The sequence below is a fragment of the Oncorhynchus masou genome, chromosome 24 (assembly GCF_036934945.1).
Source record: "Oncorhynchus masou masou isolate Uvic2021 chromosome 24, UVic_Omas_1.1, whole genome shotgun sequence".
NCBI classification, from domain to species: domain Eukaryota; kingdom Metazoa; phylum Chordata; class Actinopteri; order Salmoniformes; family Salmonidae; genus Oncorhynchus; species Oncorhynchus masou.
Window position 1 is genome coordinate 83,950,234 of NC_088235.1, and position 21,425 is coordinate 83,971,658.

At 45.2% G+C, this 21,425-nt stretch overlaps 1 protein-coding gene across 1 annotated transcript in view; it reads left to right on the top strand.

The window, feature by feature from the left end:
- LOC135511731 (glypican-5-like) overlaps window positions 1-12,853 on the top strand; it is a 39,305-nt gene extending 26,452 nt beyond the window's left edge. The window contains exon 6 of the mRNA XM_064933205.1: window positions 10,026-12,853. Coding sequence (XP_064789277.1) covers window positions 10,026-10,225 — 200 coding nt within the window. The 3' untranslated portion in view covers window positions 10,226-12,853. The remainder of the gene's footprint in view (window positions 1-10,025) is intronic.
- Window positions 12,854-21,425: the final 8,572 nt, after the last annotated feature.

The window sequence follows — 21,425 nt, forward strand, 5'->3', positions numbered from 1 at the left end:
AGACGAGCGCTTTCGGTCTGGTCTTTCATATTTAATGTGCGTGTGTTACTAATGTTGCTGTCTCGGATCCCTTTCATGCAACTCCCTCTCTCAAAGTTTAAATTGAGATGGAAATGTCTGCTTATGAAGGCAGCTGAGGAAAGGAACGCATTGCATGATCTATTAGTCTTCCACGGTGACGTGAGGCTGAGGCTGGTCCGTTGCGTTGTGGCGGCCGTAAAATACAAATAACACGACCAGGCAAATGTAACATTCCTGACAAATGGGATTCTTCGCCACGCAAAAGATGCTGATGTGTATCCCCGTTTTGATTGGCCGTTATTTGCCACCATTCACAGAAAGAATGAGGATTTACTATGCATGGAATAAAATGCACATACTGTAACCCTGGTTATTACAATGGGAGGAGGAACATAGGAACTCTGCTTGATAAAACACATCAGAGCAGTCAGACATAAGCCTCACCTTGTTTGCAAAGCATGGTCGTTGACATATTTGAACCCCTTCCTCATAAATACAGTACATAGAGCTGAGGTTCCCAGTAACAACGCCCCTTGTGCACAATTAATTGTCTGGTGAGCAGCGCACTGTCTGCACATTTGGCAAAGCAGATCAATCGTAGTTTAGAATAAACAGTAACAGTATCTCATGTCCAACTGAAGGGTGTGTTCTGGTTTAGAAAGCCAGTTTCTCTTTCTCTGTGTGTTGCCATGCATACATCTGCTACGGAGTGCAGCAGCAGCCATTTTGTGCTCCCTCTGGTCTTCCAGGCAGATCCCATGGATAAAGGGGAAGGCCAAGGGAAATTAAAGTGCTTTGCTGATAATATCCGTGGCGGTGTTGGCCCCAGGGGAGAGATGGAGAGCAGCTGAGGTAGGCAGAGTAGAACATAGCAGACCCCTGGCCCAGTGCTGTGTGCACACTGTTCACATTCAGGGTCAGTGGGGCTGGGTCTGTTTGTCACTGCCAACACCAGTGTTCCTCTGGCTCATTTAGTCCGGTTTTAACACAGTGTAAATGTACTGGCTGGACAGTGGCTGCAGCTCTGGTTCTGTTGCCTTCCAGTGAAATCTGCATTGGATTTCAGTGTTTATGAGAGTACTTATAATATGATTGTTACTGTGATCTAAGCGCCCCTAAAGCTTCGCTGTGATTGGATTTAATAATATGTATGTATTGTGAACAAGCTTGTTGTATAATTTAATCAGTCCTTCCTTAAACCAGTTACTCTCTCCCTCTATTCCCTATGGGCTGATCATTGTTTATGTGGCACGGTGACAGAACAGGGCATTTCCTTGTATTAGATTGATGCCATGATGATGCCCTATGCCATGACTACACGATCTCATTACAAATCAAATCAAATGTTTATTTGTCACATGATTCGTAAACAACAGTGTAGACTAACAGTGAAATGTTTACTTATGGGTCCTTCCCAACAATGCAGAGAAAAAAAAAGGGAAATAGTGGAAAACATTGTATATTTAAAAAATAATAACACAAGGAATAAATAGAAAAATAAATCCACAATGAGTAATGATAACTTGTCTATATACAGGTGTACCAGTACTGAGTCGATGTGCAGGGGTACGAGGTAATTGAGGTAGATGTGTACATATATGTCGGGGGAAAGTGACTATCTCTCAGTAACTATGGCATTGGGCTTCTGACATACATAGAACGTAGACTACAGTAGATGAGCTCGGAGCTTTCCTTCATCCCTGGGTGAGGCTTTGACATTCATGCCTGAAGCGAAATGCGGCCTAAACCCCAAACCTTGTTCCAACAAAACAATCCGGTTTGCAGTTATTTGAAGTTGATCGTGAAAATGTTCCACATGTCATGTACAAGTGACAGATTACAATATGACTTGTACCGTAGTAATTATCCTACAGTATGGCAATATACCATATATATTATCTCTTTCTGACCGATGACTGACAATATGATGCTTTTTTACAAGTCTTTGGATAGTAATAAGTTCATGAGATTGTAATTAAAAGTAATGGTGTGTGTGTGTGTGGTGGTGGTAAACAGCTTGTCGCGGGGTTGAATGTGCTAGGTGTAGTGTCTAATTGAGTGCGGAGTCAGTAATGCATTGTCTATGGCACCCCAGGGGTGGGAAATAACCCTCATTAAAGAATGAGAGATTCACTGTGCTCTCTCACTGTTACTACTCATCTAGAATGGATCCTTCTGCCCACACACTGGGTAGATGCATATGATCCAAACCATATTTAAGATATACTGACACAGACATTTCAAAAGGATTTCTATCAATTGTACACGTTTGTGCAGCATATGAGTGGAAGATGGGTTGGTGGTGTGGATTTTAGCTGAGATTCATGTTGAAGTTTTTAGTGATACAAGAGTGGGTCAATATGGCTTTTCTTAATTGGGAATGATCTTAATCAGAGGAGGCTGGTGGAAGGCGCTATAGTAGGACCTGCTCATTGTAAACCATGGAACGGTATCAAACATTTCAAACATACAGCATACTTACCTTTTTCTCCCCAATTTCACGATATCCAATTGGTAGTTAGTCTTGTCCCATCGCTGCAACTCCCATACGGACTCGGGAGAGGTGAAGGTCGAGAGCCATGCAGTCTCCGAAATACGACCCCGCCAAGCCGCACTGCTTCTTGACACACTGCTCACTTAACCCGGAGGCCAGCCGCACCAATGTGGCTACCGAAGTCAGCTTGCAGGCACCCGGCATGCCACAAGGAGTTGCTAGGGTGCGATGGGACAAGGAAATCCCACCTGGCCAAATCCTCCCCTAACCCGGATGACGCTGGGCCAATTGTGCGCCACCTCATGGGTCTCCCGGTCATGGCCAGCTGCGACAGCCTGGGATCGAACCCGGGTCTGTAGTGACGTCTCAAGTCCTGCGATGCAGTGCCTAGACCGCTGCGCCTCTCGGGAGGTGGAAACAGCATGTTTAACTCAGTTCCATTAATGCCATTCCAGTCATTACAATGAGACTGTCCTCCTCAAGCTCCTCCCATCCGCCTCTTGTGATAATTGTATACTGTAGTAGTTCAGTTTTCCCATCATGGTATGGTGAATAGAGCACTGAAGGTGTTTATACAACAGCTAGTGAGGATCAAATCAATTAAGCCAGTGGCCAGTGTTTCACCTTGGTGAAGGTGAATCATCAGGAGAGAAATTAATATAATTTGTTTGATAAAGAGATGCTGTGGTTAGAGGCTAGAATAATAAGGCCTATAATGAGTCTGGCTCCTTTCTCTGACTCCATACTCAATCTGTAACTCTATGCGATTGTTCAGCTCTGGAGCCTGATAAATAGTTGCTGAGGGTGAAATCTGCAGCTCAGTGTAACACAACCCTTCCCTGCACTGCCAGTGTGTGTGTGTGTGCATGTGTCAGATGTGGTGTGAGAGAAAGCTGGAGAGCGAAACAGGTTGATCCTGACCATGCAATATACGTTTGGGTCCATACAGTATGTGGTTGTAGGCTACGTGGCTTCAATTTTCCTGTCTGTTTGTGTGGCTCTATTTCATTGCTGGGCTGTGTGAATGAATGTTTATTGTTTTACAGCCAATTAAACCTAAGCACAGGCAGACATGGGAAGGGAAATTGGCTCATTTTAAGGTCAAACACCTTTCTGTGTTCACCTAGTGGGGAGGGAGGATACACACCTCACCTCACCTGGCAGCCTTGTTTTGATATATGTTTGTCTGGTTATCGGTGTTGAAGTAAAAGTGCGATAGAGATTGTAATTGATATTGATTGATGTACTAGAGGTTGGACTCTAAGCCAAAGCTCCATCACATTGTTGCTGACAATATTTATAACCCTACTGACAGGACAGTCAGGGAAGATGGGTAATGTACTGTCTGCCTCTGCGTTTAACACAGTGACAGTGATGAACATGCCCACTCTTTTTTTGTATTTGCATGTGCCTCTACAAAATGTAACATTATTTAATTCTGCCACATTGTTTTTACATCAGCATTGTGTGTGTGTGTGTGTTTACACCTGGACTGTGAAGAGGAATGTGTGTCAGTTAGAGTTAAATTGCTAGGTTTATTTAGCCGTGGGCTAATATGGATTTCCTGTTCCCTGAGTTTCTCTGTCTCTGTCTGTGGATCATCATCATCATTACCAGGAAAAGCACTGCTGTAGTACTGTAGGTTTTAAGATTGGCCAGTGGAGATGCCTCTCAGCCACAGACTACTGTCATCTACAGTATACATGAGCACTCAAACAAGTTAATGTGCTATCATACAAATGTACGCTTTAGCACAATCTTTTTCCATCTTCAATAGCCTCCCAAACTCCTCCAAGGTAGTTTTCCTGGTGAGACAGTCGTGTGATCACCAGAGAGATATACGGTTTCAGATAGAGAAAGATACTGTACTGAAAGGCTGAGAGTGAAGCAGTTCTGTAGTGTCTGCCAGTCTAGTCCAATTGTGTACAATCAGTATAGTCTCTGCCTCAGGTCTTTTTGTGTGCAGCCAGTCCTCTCTAAGGGATATTGGCCAAGGTAATGAAATGCTCATTACTGATTCAGCTGGAAATACAGGGATACCTTTACCCCCCCCTACCCCCCTCCAACCCCACTCAAGGTCACATCACATCAATGGGTAAATGTGTGTGTGTTTTCTCTTCTACGGTCTGTATATCTGGTACAGCCTCAGCTATGTAGATGGTAATAGTCGATGTAATGAGAGAATCTCTAGGACTGTACACTATGTGCAATCTGAGTGTTAGTACCGCTTCTAAGAATCTCAGGAATGCCATATCTGAATATTCCATGTGGTTGAGTTATGTCTGTCTATGTCTAACAAGTCTATGGAAAATGCCTTGCTTCTCTCACACTATCTTTCATCCCTTCACAGTCCACACCTCAATCCCCCTCATATCCATCAGCTGTCACAGACATGGCACAAAGGATGCTCCCTTACCGGTACCACACAGGTCTCTGGCAGGAGCTCATACCACTGTTTGCATGTGTCACACAGTGAAACCCCAGCCCGTATCTTATATCCTGGTATGTGTATGTGCGTATGGATAATTATAAGACTGGTGTTTTCCACATAAAGGGCTGCCAGACTGCATCAGCATGGTAAACTATAATTAAGGTGACCTCACCTCAGCCAATCTGAATCTTGCCTGTGTTCTAGCCCTGACATGCTGCATCTCCTGTTTGTTGTCACGGGGCAACTCCAAGACACACCTGTCCAGCATACAGTCTCACAGTACTGGGTGAATTCCCCCACTAGCTGTCACTGAAGGTGAGAAAATGGGGCATCCACCCCTCTCCTCCTGTGTGGGTGTTGACAGTGGGGCTTGACAGCTGCTCCTCCCCTGGGTTGGAGCAGGCTAATGACTGACTGGCCTTGGGGGGGGGGGGGGGTCTCAATTTCCCATGTCTGATCTCACAACGTCCCGACGTGCCGACCCACCTACCGACGGGACGTTGTCACGTGTTCCGACTGCCATGGTGACTGTTGCCTTGTTATAGTGCGCCACGCTCTCGCTCAGATGGTTAGGAGTGGCACACACACCACACGTCCGTACTTTGTTTTAATGACATTCTTGCTCTGCCAAAGCCCTTGCTTTTTGGCAATTTGCCATATTTATGATGAGTGTTCCACAACTGTTACTGTATCCAAAACAAGGGCAGTCCAGGTGAAACTGGCTGATTAGAGTACATATTTCCATTCAGCCAAAGACCACGAGGAATGGCCTGTAGGTATAAAATGAGCTCATCAGTCAAGAGAAGATTGTGACAAACAGAAATCCTGATGGAGCATGGTGTTCCTCCTCTCATGAACATGTTGGTGTGAGAGAGGAAGCCAGGCAGAGGCAGGGAGGCAAGCATCTGCAGCTGGGTCTGAGATCTCTTCCATATTTCACCCTGTCTGGCTCTGCTCACAGGGCGAATTCCTCTGGGTTGTCACGGCAATGTCTCCCGGCTGGGTGATTTATTTCCCCTCATCATGCTCGAGAGCTCCTGCTGTCGCCCATTGCAAACCCCTTGCATATGCCAACCCCCACGACGCCCAAGCTGAAAGCAGGCAGAGCTGAGGGACTCTTTCCCCAGCCCAGATCTGTAGGAGCTGACGTCTCTATCAGACACGTAGTCTGGCCAGGATGCATACATCAAACCTGGCAGTGTCTCACTACTAACCCATCACACTGTGTAACAGACTTTTCATATTAACTGGGACATATTCATTCCAATACAGTACACCTGTAACGGCGTTCTTCGTTTGTCGAAAGAGAGTCGGACCGAAATGCAGCGTGTTGGTTACTCATGTTTTTAATAGAACAAATGACGATACATGAAATAACAAAAAACAACAAACGGAATGTGAAAAACCTATACAGCCTGTCTGGTGAACACTAACACAGAGACAGGAACAATCACCCATGAAATACAAAGTGAAACCCAGGCTACCTAAATACGGTTCCCAATCAGAGACAACGAGAATCACCTGACTCTGATTGAGAACCGCCTCAGGCAGCCAACCTATGCAACACACACCCCCAATCAGCCACAATCCCAATAACTAAAAAACCCCACTAAGAAATACAACAAACATAAACCCATGTCACACCCTGGCCTGACCAACTAATTAACTAAAACACAAAATACTAAGACCAAGGCGTGACAACACCCTCAAATTACACACATTACCATAAAAACATCATATTCATAGCAGGGTTTTTCCAAGAAATTATAGCTTTTTTTCCTTTAATATTTTAAGTAGAAATTGTGGGCCAATATTGAATGTTATATTCAATGAAGTGCCCTTTTAATATAGATCACATTGAGAATTCAATAAATCCATATTTTTTTACATTAATAAAGACTTGCTAAAGTGCCAAGATTCAGCATTTTGACATCATTTTCTGGTTTTGTGGTGGACAACTGAGTGGGTCGAGTATATAACGCGTCAACCCTGTTACCCATAGATAAACAGTCTTGAATGTTTTAACAATAATGCAACATTTGTGAAGCTTACATTCAATTGCCACTCCTTGTTGCACACTAAAAGCTTCCATTTCCCGTCACAATGGGATTTATGGGAAGATTTAAGATGAAATCGTCACCTCCGTTACCTTCACATCTCATATTCACTGTATACATGGTCATAGACACAGGCGTGGGCACATACTGTATGCAGACCTTTTTTAGAGCAATTCCTGATATTATCCCTATGGACCTCGTCACTGAAGATTTCTGGAAATGTCAACGTCATACACACACACACACACACACAAACACACGCACACATTCACCTCTTCTTTGGAAAGGTTAAATGGGCTTATTAGCATGGGGACTCTGGGCATTGCTCATCACTCACCAACTGGCTGTGTGTCTCCACTCTATCCCTAGTGACATGTTCTGGGGCTGCTAGGGCAGTTTGGCATTTATTAAGATGACTCATGTACTGGAGGTGGCTCTGCAGAGTGGTCACTAGCTGGCACAGCCACAAAGTCATACAATCCGATTTAACCCTAACCTTAACCACACTGCTAACAGTAATGCCTAACGCTAACCTTAAACCTTAAGCTAATTTTTGTTATCATTAAATTGTACGATACAGACAATTGTGTACTTTGTAGCTGGCCCATCTAGCGGAAACCACTCAGTTCTGCCTCCAGGGCAAAACTCATGACAATAAACGTCAACCTGCGTTGCTAGGAGACAGCAGTGCTGTAGGGCATGTAGACGGGTAGACACGAGGCTTAGTGCCCCATTACCACCAGCTCTACTGCTCTACCACTATCCACTGTCATGTCCTCCTCCCTAAACTGTCTCAATTACCCCTGACCTCTAAACACACACACATGCAAGCATACACCCACACACCTCTACATATGCATGTGGACTCACAAACACACATACAGAGTTGTATGTTTGTGCTGCTTGTCCCAGTGCAGATTGAATGAGAATGAGCCTGACTCTCCAGAGAATATAAGTTTCCTCACAGCCAGTGACTGAGATGGCATGAAATCTAGGACGCAGAGTGACTAAACATTTTGGCGCTATTAAATCATCTGTTGAGGACCCACACTGATTTTCTCATGCACAGATTTACATTCACCAAGACGTCTGTAAACATTCAGGCAAACACATTGGGATGTGCACATCCTCCAATACAATTTCTAAAGTCAATAGGCCTATGGGGGCTGTTTGTTCATCTCCGATAATGATTTTGTAATGATCATATACAGCTCACCTCATTGCAATGGGAGATAAAGAGCTCCTTTGTCTATTGTAGTGAGAGTACAATGGCCATTGTGAGAGGACGTGTCTGTTGTGCTCTGTTTCTCCCCTTGGCTGTCCGTGATGCCTTTACTGTCTTAATCCACTCATTTAGCTCAGCCAACACTCCTGGGAGCAGGAAGAGGTTTTGTCAGGGATTAAAATGCATGCCAGCCGACACCAATACGTCACCACACGTAGTGCCGTTGAGCAGAAGAGGGGCACCTTGAGTGTGTTCTCCAGACATATGTTGTGTATCTGCTAGAACAACAACTCTCTTTGAGGACAAACCAAGCCTCCAGCCTGCCTGGGCAGGGAGACACACTGATTGATTAAAACTTACCTCACACTCGCGGACACCTGTGTATATGTACAGTACCCGTCAAGTTTGGACACGCCTACTCATTCAAGGGTTATTCTTTATTTTTACTATTTTTACATTGTAAAATAATAGTGAAGACATCAAAACTATGAAATAGCACATATGGAATCATATTATGACAAGAACAGCTCAAATAAGCAAAGATAAATGACAGTCCACCATTACATTAAGACAGGAAGGTGAGTCAATGCGGAAAATTTCAAGTGCAGTCCCAAAAAAACATCAAGCGCTATGATGAAACTGGCTCTCATGAGGACCGCCACAGGAAAGAAAGACCCAAAGTTACTTCTGCTGCAGAGGTTACGTTCATTAGTTACCAGCCTCAAATTGCAGCCAAAGTAAATGTTTCACAGAGTTCAAGTAACAGACACATCTCAACATCAACTGTCCAGAGGAGACTGCATGAATCAGGCCTTCATGGTCGGATTGCTGCAAAGAAACCACTACTAAAGGACAACAATAAGAAGAGACTTGCTTGGGCCAAGAAACACAAGCAATGGACATTTAGACTGGTGGAAATCTGTCTTTTGGTCTGATGAGTCCAACTTTGAGATTTTTGTTTCCAACCGCCGTGTCTTTGAGAGACGCAGAGTAGGTGAACACACAATATCCACAGGTTGTGGTTCCCCCCGTGAAGCATGGAGGAGGTGTGATGGTGTGGGGTGCTTTGCTGGTGAGTGTGCAAAGCTGTCATTAAGGAAAAGGGTGACTACTTTGACGAATCTCAAATATAAAATACAGTATATTTTGATTTAACACTTTGGTTCCTACATGATTCCATGTGTCATTTCATAGTTTGTGTCTTCACTATTATTACACAATGTATAAAATAATACAAATAAAGAAACACTTGCATGAGTTGGCATGTCCAAACCTTTGACTGGTACATTATGTGTATTTGTGGACGGCCATCTGACTAAAAGCAATAGGCCTATGCAAATAAATATCTAAATACTTTGTGTGTGTTCTTGCATACTATACATACACACACAGGAGCTTGTATGTATGTGGATCATTAACTGGCTGTAGCTGTAACTGCTGTCAGGTTCATGTTAACTGTCATTACATTCACTATCACACTTGATTCAAAGCTGCGGAGGGTGAAAACCCTGCGAAACTCATGAAACCAAGTAGGGTTCATCTTTGACAGAGTTGTTCTCACAAATTTACTGTAAACATTAATTTTTGTCTCCTTGTTTTGTGAGTGTATTCTGTCAGTAGCGAGTTTCAACTGATCTAAGGTTTTGTAGATCTCCTGGAACAGGTTTGTGTGTGTCTGTGTTAGGATACCTCACTCTCTCTGTCTTAATCGTTCTGTCCTCTCTTTCTTTCCCCTTCTACATCTTTGATGTGACAGTAATGGCTCTATCTGGTATCTCTCTCTGTTTCCCTCCCCAGATGAGAATGAGAGAGTGGACGTGGCCACTGCTGGTGTTCCACTGGGGAAGAGCCCAGGAGCCAGGGAGCCCCCACACCAGGTCCCTACCATTCAACCCCCTCCACAGGTAGCTGTGAAAGCTGCGGGCCACACTCCAACACACCACCCAGCTATCACCATCACCCTCATCACCCTTCTGTTTGCCTTGGGGTTACCATGACACCAACTCTGAGACCCCCTTCCCCTCCGCTGATGATGCCACTGAGCACTGGAGAGAGGTGGGGAGCATTCACAAGAAGGAAGAGGAGGATGAGAAGGAGGACAAGAAGAGGTGCTCGCCAGCCAACCTGTGTCTTTTCCCCAGCTGCTCTCTGTTAGTTGACGGGAGCTGGACTGCATGGCTGTGTTTGTGCGATGTAGGATGTCTGCATTTCTCTCTCTCTCCCTTGTTGCCTTTACCTCTGCTTTGTCCTCACTGCCGCCTCCTCTCTGATTCACTGAACTGCCTGGTCAGTTGACCGTCAGATGTGGTCAGCTATATGTCCCACTACTCGCTTGGTTCTCCTATGGTCCCTAGGTTTAGGTTATGAACAGTACAGTGCAGAAACAGTGCTGAACTTAAGAATGTAATAAGGCCCAACACAGGCATCTCTCCTCACCTGTCCACACCTAAAGCCAACTGCCATGTTCTCTGGGCTCTCTCTATTTGTTACTTAGTTTGCGTTTGATTATGCCTTCTGTCAATAGTCATCGAGCACACTGTACATGTTTTATATGGTCCCATGTGGGACTTTGATTGTGTATTTGTTTGTGTGCCTGTATTTACCTATACTTATATCTACATGTGGGTTTCTTTACCATATAATTTACTGTAACAACATAATAATGGCTTGTACAGTACTAGAACTGATCTATTGGACAAATGTAAATACACATTTATGTAAATATACAGTTTGTACTGTATAAGGATAGGATAACAAGGGCTTGATTGGAGTTGTTGCTGTGGAAATAGAGGAATAATAGGTTTTTGGATACCTTTATATAAACTTCACCAAATGATTTTGCCCGTATGTTTTGATGGGCACCAAGCCCGACCCTCAACATATGTTCCCACACACTGACATCCTAGTTAACATGCATCCATTGCACCAAGATCACCTCTATTATAATGGCAAGTGTATAAATGTATATATCTGAAGTCACACACAATGTTCATCTTTGGTTTTAAATGTTACATTTGCTTAGTACAGAAATGGTTCACTTTTTAAAGCTGGAATCCTGAATAGTGAAACTTGCACGTCTGTTTGCAGTAACTTCTTTGTTGTTGTAATATCGCAAACAACCAACACGTTTTTTCCCCCTCAGACATCAATCCAGCAGAATAGTACTGGATTTTTTTTTTTACCAGGTTACCCAACGCTCCTCACCTCCGCTTCGTCAACAAAAGAAAAACAATAACAACGGCCGTGGGGTGGTCAGTGGTGCTGTTTCCCCTACTGCAGATTCCATCTTTAAAGGGATGCTGCAAACACCTCCGTCCTGCATGAAGTTCCAGGTTTAAGATAACCAAGTGTGTTTTACCTAGCAAGGAAACAATAGCTGCATATAAAGAGCCTTCAGCTCAATAAAGACCCCCCCCCCCCCCATGAACAAAGCTATCAAAGGTAGCTTTGAGCTGTTGTCAGGAGACAGAGTGAGTGACAGGTCCAATATTCTGCTCTACTGGATAGCAATGCATCCTATGCCTCACCTGTTTGTTCTGAATGCCAGGTCCAGTAGTGTACCTCATCATTGCCGCTCCACTCCTTTGAATGTCAATGTTAATTGGCCAATCAGACCTTTTGATGTGAGAGCTTGCTTTAGCCTCGTAATTACAGTACCAGACTGATTACCTCTGCGCTGATTCCGTGGTAGTGAACCATTCATGTAAACTCGCAAGCCAGGCAGCTTGTGAGGCTAATCTTTCTTTGCAACCCCTTTAAAAGGGCAGAAATGTTCAGAGCCAGGTGAGTGATGACAGGACTGATATATTAGACTGGCCCTTTATCTGAAACAGATGGAGACTTTGTAGACTCGCATTGGCATTTTAATAAACATATAACAGTGAACCTGACCATGATGTGCCTGCCACACTGTCTTTCCTCATTTTTCTCTTTGCATTCTCTGACTGAGATTGTGAGAGTTTGCATGAAAGTCTGATTTTGTTTTCCTCAACTCTTCAAAGTGTTTGTCGAGGCACTTAGCCAAGCTGTTCCTGAGAAAACTGTTAGTGTGGTAAGGACATGTTTTATTTCAGGTCCAGTCATGCATAGCCAAACCGTCAAGCTGTGAACATTCTTTTCTCATCTGCTATGAGACAGTGTGCTTGCAGTGTTGATATGAATACTAATAAAGGAAGTAGAATATTGTATTGGGTTAGATTTGCTTCTCAAACAAGGATTTTCTACAGTATATTTCCAGATCTGTGCTGGGGATTCTGCATGGCTTTGCCAAACAGTGCATGCCCATGTTGTTTCTGCCACTCTGTGCCTCTTGAGCTAAGCCAGGCTAGGCAACGCAGGGCTAGACTGTGCTGGCTGCTGCTGCTCATTGCCCTCTGGCCCTTCACTGGATTACAGTGATTGGATTGGCAAGGGCTGCTGCCAAACCCCACTAACTGGTGCCAATCACTACCAGTGCCCTACAGGCCCTGCTGGATAATAAATACATCTCTCACTGAATATCAAGTAACCTGTGAGGCAGAGCCCACAACCACAAGGAGAAAGAGACAGAATGCTGGTTTCACAAACTTCCACAATGTCTAAGTGCAACTGAACGTGTTCTGACAAGTCTGTAGGTATCAAATTCACCAAACGCTACAAAGGTTAAAGGTGGAATCCAATCAGACGTACAAACGGTTTAATAAAAAATACACAAAGGCAGAAAAATAGTGAATTGATTTATTCCAACGCTTCACCTCAAGAGGTTAACCTAACATCAGATTTCTACATACAGTAGATGAACAAAGTGTCAGCGTCTGTGACACTGTGGCTGGAGCTTGGCCAGGCCAGGCCACATAATTTTGGCTCAACTCCATTAGTCTATTGAATTCAGTTTTCTATCACAAAGATTGAATAGGATTTAGCTTGGCCGATGACGGGGTTACCCTTTGTAATGCTGCTATAGTCACATAGTGCTTTGTAATAATGTTCCATTAATAGCAGGGATTCCTCCAGTCAGGGAGAGGCAGGGATCAGCGGAGCTAGAGGACCAGCTGCTTTTCTCTGCCAGGCCAGCAGCACACAGCAGAGCACAGAGCTATTCCAGGACCTCTCACAATCCAGACAGAGGTAGAGCAGAGCACCATCCAAGGAGCCAGACCCAGAGAGCTGCAGCCCCCTCTACCATCCAGTCCCCTTTACTCCTCAGCTGAGCCCAGCCCCCTCTGACCTAAGCCCTGTCCTCCAGCCCCAAGACTGTCATCACCATGCTGCAGGAATGCACCACACACACAGAGCCACACACACACACATAAACACATAGCCAATACAGCACATGTAGATGTGTTGAACCCATGTCTATTTTTGACCATCGTTCTATTTCCCACTCTTTCATCCCTGTGGAGTCTTAAACCTGGGATAAGTGTGTGGGTTGTGCATGTGTACATAGTGGGTTAAGCCTCACAGTTAACCTGTTCATTCAGTTCAATTGGTGTTCATCCATCAAATGTGTGTTGTTAATTCCGTGTTTTAGCAATGACGGGCTGAGGGGATGGACTGAGATTAGCAGCTTGCCCTAGGGGACAGAAGAGCATGAGGTCATCTGTCACGGAGAAATGGTAAGGAGGGCAAAGGGCTTTGGTGGAGATCTCCTAGACTTCTGGGATTCCAATCTGGTCTCGGAGCATTTAGTGTGATATGTTACGTTTCGTATGGTTACATAAAACAGATGGTTACATAAGGCAAAAACGAAAGTAGAGTGCTTGATCGGGGTGGATGGGTTGACGTATAATGTGAACGGCTAGCAACATAAAGGCTGCGAGTTCGAATATTATCACAGACTATTTGAGCTAATTAGCAACTTTTCAACTACTTACTATTTTTTTAGAAACTTTACAACTAGTTAGCATGTTAGCTAACCCTTCCCCTAACCTTGACCTTAACCCTTAGCCTAGCTAAAATTAGTGAGCTAGCTAACGTTAGCCACCTAGCTAAAATGTGTAACATACTGTCACACGTTTAGAAAATGTTTAACATATCATACGTTTTGCCAATTTGTAACATAAATCTAATACGAATTTTAATTCCTAGCATATACAAAATGGGCACCTCATCAGCTGTCCTAACCAGTTGAGAGTTACCAGTATTTTTTTCATTTAGCATTTTAGTAATTTAGCAGACACTCTTATCTAGTGACTTACTGGAGCAATTAGGGTTAAGTACCTTGGTCAAGGGCACATCAACAGAATTATATATTTTTATTTTACGTAGTCTGCTTGGGAATTCGAACCAGCGACCTTTCAGTTTCTAGCCCAATTCTCTTATCTGTTGGCTACCTGCCTGCCACCTGCTACCAACAGGTGTTGATTATTTTTTTTAAATGCAGCGAGTCAGTGGTTCCTGTGCCACATGCAATTGCTTTGGAGTTGTTAAAATAATGTTTTGATATTTCTGTTTTGATAGGATCAATCCATAAATAATCTAAACCTACATGCAACAGTCGGCTTTATCTCTTGCACGGTTTACAATTATGACCATTGCCATATTTTTAATTTTACCTTTATTTTACTAGGCAAGTCAGTTAAGAACAAATTCTTATTTTCAATGACGGCCGAGGCTTATTTCACATGACATAGCTAAATACTTATAACCACTAGGCTAAGAAATAAACATGTTTTTCTTTCCATTATTTAATTACCTACATCAGGTGATTTCAATGTATATTCAGATTAACAACTATAAATCGCTTTGGCACAGTAGGTATCAATCAAGTCACTTGCCGATAATGTTGCATACAACGTATACAAAGGCCTATCGTTTTCATCGAACACAATCAAAGTTAGCATAAGCCCTAGATGCCTTCAATTGCCAAATGTATAGGCATGCCCAATGTATAGGCATGCCCAATGTAGGCATATTTTTCAGCAACGTAATGTTGGGCTCCAAAAGGATACCCAACTAGAGTTGATGTCCGTGCCCCTGCTGAAATCGAATTAGCATAAAATAAAAAATCTGGCGGTTTAAGGAAAGGGGAAACCTAGTCAGTTGTACAACTGAATGCATTCAACTGAAATGTGTCTTCTGTATTTAACCCAACCCCTCTGAATCAGAGAGGTGCGGGGGGCTGCCCAACATCCACAGCGCCCGGGGAACAGTGGGTTAACTGCCTTGCTCAGGGGCAGAATGACAGATTTTTACCTTGTCAGCTCGGGAAGTCGATCCAGCAACCTTTCGGTTACTGGCCCAATGCTCTAACCACTAAGCGAGAGATATCCGTTTTTTTGTGTGCATTGGATGCATCTCAATTCACTGAATCCGCCGATGTGACCGACCGAGAGTTGTGTTTGTCAGACCATGACACATCCTGAAAATCAGCCTTCTCACAAAATCGTCTGTAGCATCCGAACGGTTTGCATCCGAAAGATGAGACTCCTGCAAACCCTATAGTGTTTTCATTTGCTCTACGACCCCCACACGCATCTTGGGACTCGTCTGAAGTTAGTACAGCCGATCTGCCAACTTCTGTCTAGCATCCAAACAGGTTGGGCTACACAATAATATAACACCTATGTGGAAAGGTGAGACTCAGGAACACGTACATGTGCTGCTCTACGACTCCCAGAGGCCCCACAAGACTCGTCTAGAATTTGTAATGTTTTGCAAATTTGTAACATATTGTACGTTTCGCAACTTTGTAAATAGCATACGAATTGTAATTCGTAACATATCATGCAAAATGGATGATGGACATCCACAAATGAATATAAACCATATGAAACATAACATATAATAGGGGAGAGCTGGGGCGAAAGTAACAAGCCCTTTTTCTCAGATAATTCAGAAGCTAGAATGAGACAGTGAAGTTCCTAATGTGGTGTAGCGATGTAGGTTTCAACTATCCTGCTAGCTAGTCTTGAGTGTTAGCCTGGGAGAAATTACAGAAGAGAAGGGTGGGATGAGAGCAACACAATGTAAACTGTCGTAAGACAAAATATTGTGGTTGCACACCAGTGTGATGTTGACACATGGTTTATTTTCATAAATGTTGAACCTATAGCATTAATTATTCAAATCAACACAAACATGAAATGATGGCTGATAGTACAAGCAAAGCATTAGAAACCAGAAACATGGAGATAAGAGCGATGTTGTGCACTCGCCAGCTGTTACTCCCGCCCTGCCATAATTCTGTTCTCAAGGCTATTTAAATGAAACAAATTTACCCTAATGAAATTGAATTACAGTTGCTAATGATGGTGGACATATCTAAACTATAAGTTCTTTGTCATAAAATATGGTGTCTCTAGCTCTGTTTCAGCAACATTTAAGGTTTTAAATGACATCCACTGTGCTCTTGATAAGAAGTTACAATGTATATCTATCTTTATTGATTTGTCGAAGGCTTTTGCCACCGTGGACCATGCTGTGTTCGTGCCAAGGTTAAAATGTTGTGGAATTACTGGTCATGCTCTAGGTTGGTTTATAATTACCTATCAAATCGTACAAAATGTGTAATGGCGGATGGTTGTAAATCTGAGTCCTTAGAGGTGTGCTCAGGTGTTCTGCAAGGTTCTATTTTGGGCCCACTGTTGTTCATTTTGTATATCAACAACATTGGGGATCGTATTGAAACAGCGGATGTTCATTTTTTGCAGATGATACTGTTCTTTAATCAAGTGGTAGTAGTTTATCTTTAGCTTTTGAAAATGCCCAAAGAGCATTTAACATCATACAACAGAATCTGTATGATTTAAAGCTGGTTCTAAATTTGGTAAAACCAAATGCAATGGTATTTTCAAATGCCAGGCATGTTACTAATCATGTCATTGCTACATTGGCTGGACATACTATAGAGCAAGTTAAAGTGTAGAAATATTTTGGTGTGTGGGTTGATGAAAAGCTGAGCTTCACTGTGCATGTAGAAAACTTGATAAGGAAGCTAAAGCTGAGAATAGGTATTTATTACCGGCATAAGGCTTGTTTTTCTTTTGAGGCCAGGAGGGAACTGGTACGATGTACATTACTGGCAGTTTTAGATTTTAGTGATGTTATACATATGCACCCCTTAACCACTACCTTGAGAGCACTTGATTCAGTGTATCATGTAGCCCTCAGGTTAGTTACAAATCAAAAACGTCTAACACATCATTGTGGTCTCTACAGCGCCATTGGCTGGTCGTCATTGACCTTGCGTAGGCTTAAACACTGGTATACACTGATTTCTAAGGCCATATTTGTCACGCCTTGACCATAGAGAGCCCTCGGTTCTCTATGGTGTTTAGGTCAGAGCGTGACTGGGGGGATATCTAGTTTATAGATTTCTAGGTTGGTGGTTTGTGTGGTTCCCAATGAGAGGCAGCTGGTAATCGTTGCCTCTAATTGGGGATCATATTTAGGTAGGCTTTTTCCCCACCTGCATTTGTGGGATATTGTTTTGTGTTTTGTGTAGTCACGTTTAGTTGTTCTTCGTCTATTGATATATTTTGTTTTGTTTAAGTTTCTCTTTGAATTAAATATGTGGAACTCAACATCCGCTGCGCCTTGGTCCCGTTCTTACGACAGTCGTGACAGAATATCCCACCAACAAAGGACCAAGCAGCGTGAAAATTAGGTAAGGAAGTTTTAGACTTGGGAGAACATGAGAGGTCACGAGACCCTTCCTTGGCGGGAGTCGCCAAGGAGCATGGAAGGACAGCGACGACATCGGAGACCACGGCCACAGAAACCCCAAGATTTTTTTGGGGGGGTGCACATGGACCTGGCGGTCGAGCAGCGGAGAGTGCCAGAGCCTGTTTGGGAGTCGGAGGAGGAATTTTATGAAAGATTCCGGAGAGAGGTGGTAGCGATGAGAATGCTGCCGTACAGGCGTGCTGAAGAGCGTGAAAACCAGTCCGGTGCAATCTGTACCGGTTTCACTCATCTGGCCTCCAGTGCGCCTCCCCAGTGCGGTACGTCCTGTGCCTGCTCCTCGCACTCGCCATGAAGTGCGTGTCACCAGTCCGGTGCCACCTGTGCCGACTCCATGCATCAGGCCTCTAGTGCGCCTTCCCAGTCCGGTATGTCCTGTGCCTGCTCCTCGCACTTGCCCTGAAGTGTGTGTAACCAGTCTGGTGCCACCTGTACTGGCTCCACACACTAGGCCTTCAGTGCGCATTCACAGTCCAGAGCTTCCGGCGACGGTTCCCGGTCCAGAGCTTCCGGTGACGGTTCCCGGTCCGGAACCACCGGCGACAGTCCAGGGTCCAGTCCAGCTCCATGGCCGGTGCCCAGTCCAGGCATGTCGTCCAGTCCCGCTCCAAGGCCGGAGCCTTCCTCTGCGCCAGTGCCAAGTCCAGGCATGGCGTCCAGGCACGGCGTCCAGGCACGGCGTCCAGGCACGGCGTCCAGTCCCGCTCCATGGCAGGAGCCTTCCTCTGCGCCGGTGCCCAGTCCAGGCACGGCGTCCAGTCCCGCTCCAAGGCCGGAGCCTTCCTCTGCCCCGGTGCCAAGTCCAGGCACGGCGTCCAGTCCCACTCCATGGCAGGAGCCTTCCTCTGCTCCGATGCCCAGTCCAGGCACGGCGTCCAGTCCCACTCCATGGCAGGAGCCTTCCTCTGCTCCGGTGCCCAGTCCAGGCACGGCGTCCAGTCCCACTCCATGGCAGGAGCCTTCCTCTGCGCCGGTGCCCAGTCCAGGCACGGCGTCCAGTCCCGCTCCAAGGCCGGAGCCTTCCTCTTCCCCGGTGCCAAGTCCAGGCACGGCGTCCAGTCCCACTCCATGGCAGGAGCCTTCCTCTGCTCCGATGCCCAGTCCAGGCACGGCGGCCAACTCAGCTCCATGGCCAGAGCCTTCCTCGGCGCCGGTGCCCAGTCCAGGCACGGCGGCCAACTCAGCTCCATGGCCAGAGCCTTCCTCGGCGCCGGTGCGGCGTCCAGGTGCGGCGTCCAACCCAGCTCCATGGCCGGTTTAGGTCAGAGCGTGGCTGGGAAGGGGGTTTATCTAGTTTATAGATTTCTAGGTCGGTGGTTTGTGTGGTTCCCAATTAGAGGCAGCTGGTAATCGTTGCCTCTAATTGGGGATCATATTTAGGTAGGCTTTTTCCCCACCTGCATTTGTGGGATATTGTTTTGTGTATGTGCATGTGCACCACGTAGTCACGTTTAGTTGTTCGTTTATTGATATATTTTGTTTTGTTTAAGTTTCTCTTTGAATTAAATATGTGTAACTCAACATCCACTCTGTCCCATTCTTACGACAGTCGTGACAATATTGGGTAAAATGCAATTTTATCTCTGTTATTTTTTAGTTAGGTTGGTAAATAAATATCAATTACGGTCCCATTCTCATTTGCTTCTAAAAGTACCATAAATTGGAACAGGTCATGGTAGAAATAATTTTAGTTACTTCGTTACTTTTAGTTACTGATGATCTGGTGTCGTTGGTGGAGTTTAAACACTTGATCGATGTATATATCATAGAAGAGTGTAATTGTCTTTAGGATAGCTGTTTTTAGTCAAGACTTGTGTTTTTTACGTAAAATGTTTTTGTTTTTCTGTATGTGTGTTTAAAGTTTGTTTAATGTTGTGTTAGTGTATGTAAGTTGTTTTGTCTGAAACATTGTCCCTCTGCTGCTATTGGACCAGGTCTCTCTTGGAAAAGAGATGTTATCTCAATGAGAAAAACCTGTATAAATAAAGGTAAAATGGTGCTGGGCATACCCTGGTTGGCCTGTCATGACCCCACTATTTCGTGGCAACAGAGGGCTCTCAAGGGATGGTCACGAAAGTGCTCGTCGAATCCCTGGGGCAGGGATACATTCGGCCCGCCACTTCACCTGCCTCTTCGAGTTTCTTTTTTGTGAAGAAGAAGGATGGAGGTCTGCGCCCGTGCATTGACTATCGAGGTATCAACCAAATCACTGAGGTACAGGTACCCGCTGCCTCTCATAGCCAGTGCGATAGAGTCAATGCACGGGGCACGCTTCTTCACAAAATTGAATCTCAGGAGTGCTTTCAACCTGGTGCGTATCCAGGACGGGGACAAGTGGAAGGCGGCATTTAGTACCACCTCTGGGCACTATGAGTACCTCGTCATGCCGTACGGGTTGATGAATGCTCCATCAGTCTTCCAGGCATTTGTAGAAGAGATTTTCCGGGAACTGCACGGGCAGGGGTGTAGTGGTGTATATCGACGCTACACGCGCCAAGCATGTGTCCCTGGTGCGCAGGGTGCTTGGTCGACTTTTGGAGCATGACCTGTACATCAAGGCTGAAAAATGTCTGTTCTTCCAACAGTCCGTCTCCTTCCTAGGGTACCACATTTCCACTTCAGGGGTGGAGATGGAGAGTGACCGCATTTCAGCCGTGCGTAATTGGCCGACTCCCACCACGGTAAAGGAATGAAGGCTCTGTTTACCTCGGCTTCCGTGCTGGCTCATCTCATCTTTGGCGTTCATAGTGGAGGTGGACACGTCCGAGGCTGGGATAGGAGCCGTGCTCTCTTAGCGCTCGGGTACGCCACCAATGCTCCGCCCCTGTGCTTTCTTTTCAAAGAAGCTCAGCCCAGCGGAGAGAAACTATGATGTGGGGGACCGGGAGATATTGGGTGTCGTCAAGGCTCTGAAGGCGTGAAGACATTGGCTTGAGGGGGATAAACACCCTTTTCTCATCTGGACTGACCACCGCAATCTGGAGTACATCCGGGCGGCGAGGAGACTGAACCCTCGCCAGGCAAGGTGGGCCGTGTTCTTTACCCGTTTTGTTTTCACCCTGTCCTACAGACCAGGTTCCCAGAATGCTAAGGCAGATGCACTGTTCCGGATGTATGACACAGCGGAGTGGTCCATGGATCAAACTCACATACTTCCGGCCTCTTGCCTGGTGGCACCGGTGGTGTGGGAGCTGGACGCGGACATCGAGCGGGCATTAAGTACAGAGCCCACTCCTCCCCAGTGTCCAGCTGGGCGTCTGTACGTTCCGTCTGCTGTCCGCAACCATTTGATCTGTTGGGCGTTGTCTTAGTGAGAAGTACTGGTGGTCCACCTTGGCCAAGGACGTGAGGGTTTATGTTTCTTCCTGCTCGGTGTGCGCCCAGTGCAAGGACCCTAGACACCTGCCCAGAGAGAAATTACAGCCCTTACCCGTTCCACAACGGCCGTGGTTGCACCTATCGGTGGATTTCCTCACGGATCTTCCTCCCTCACTGGGTAACACCACGATCCTGGTTGTTGTAGATCGGTTCTCT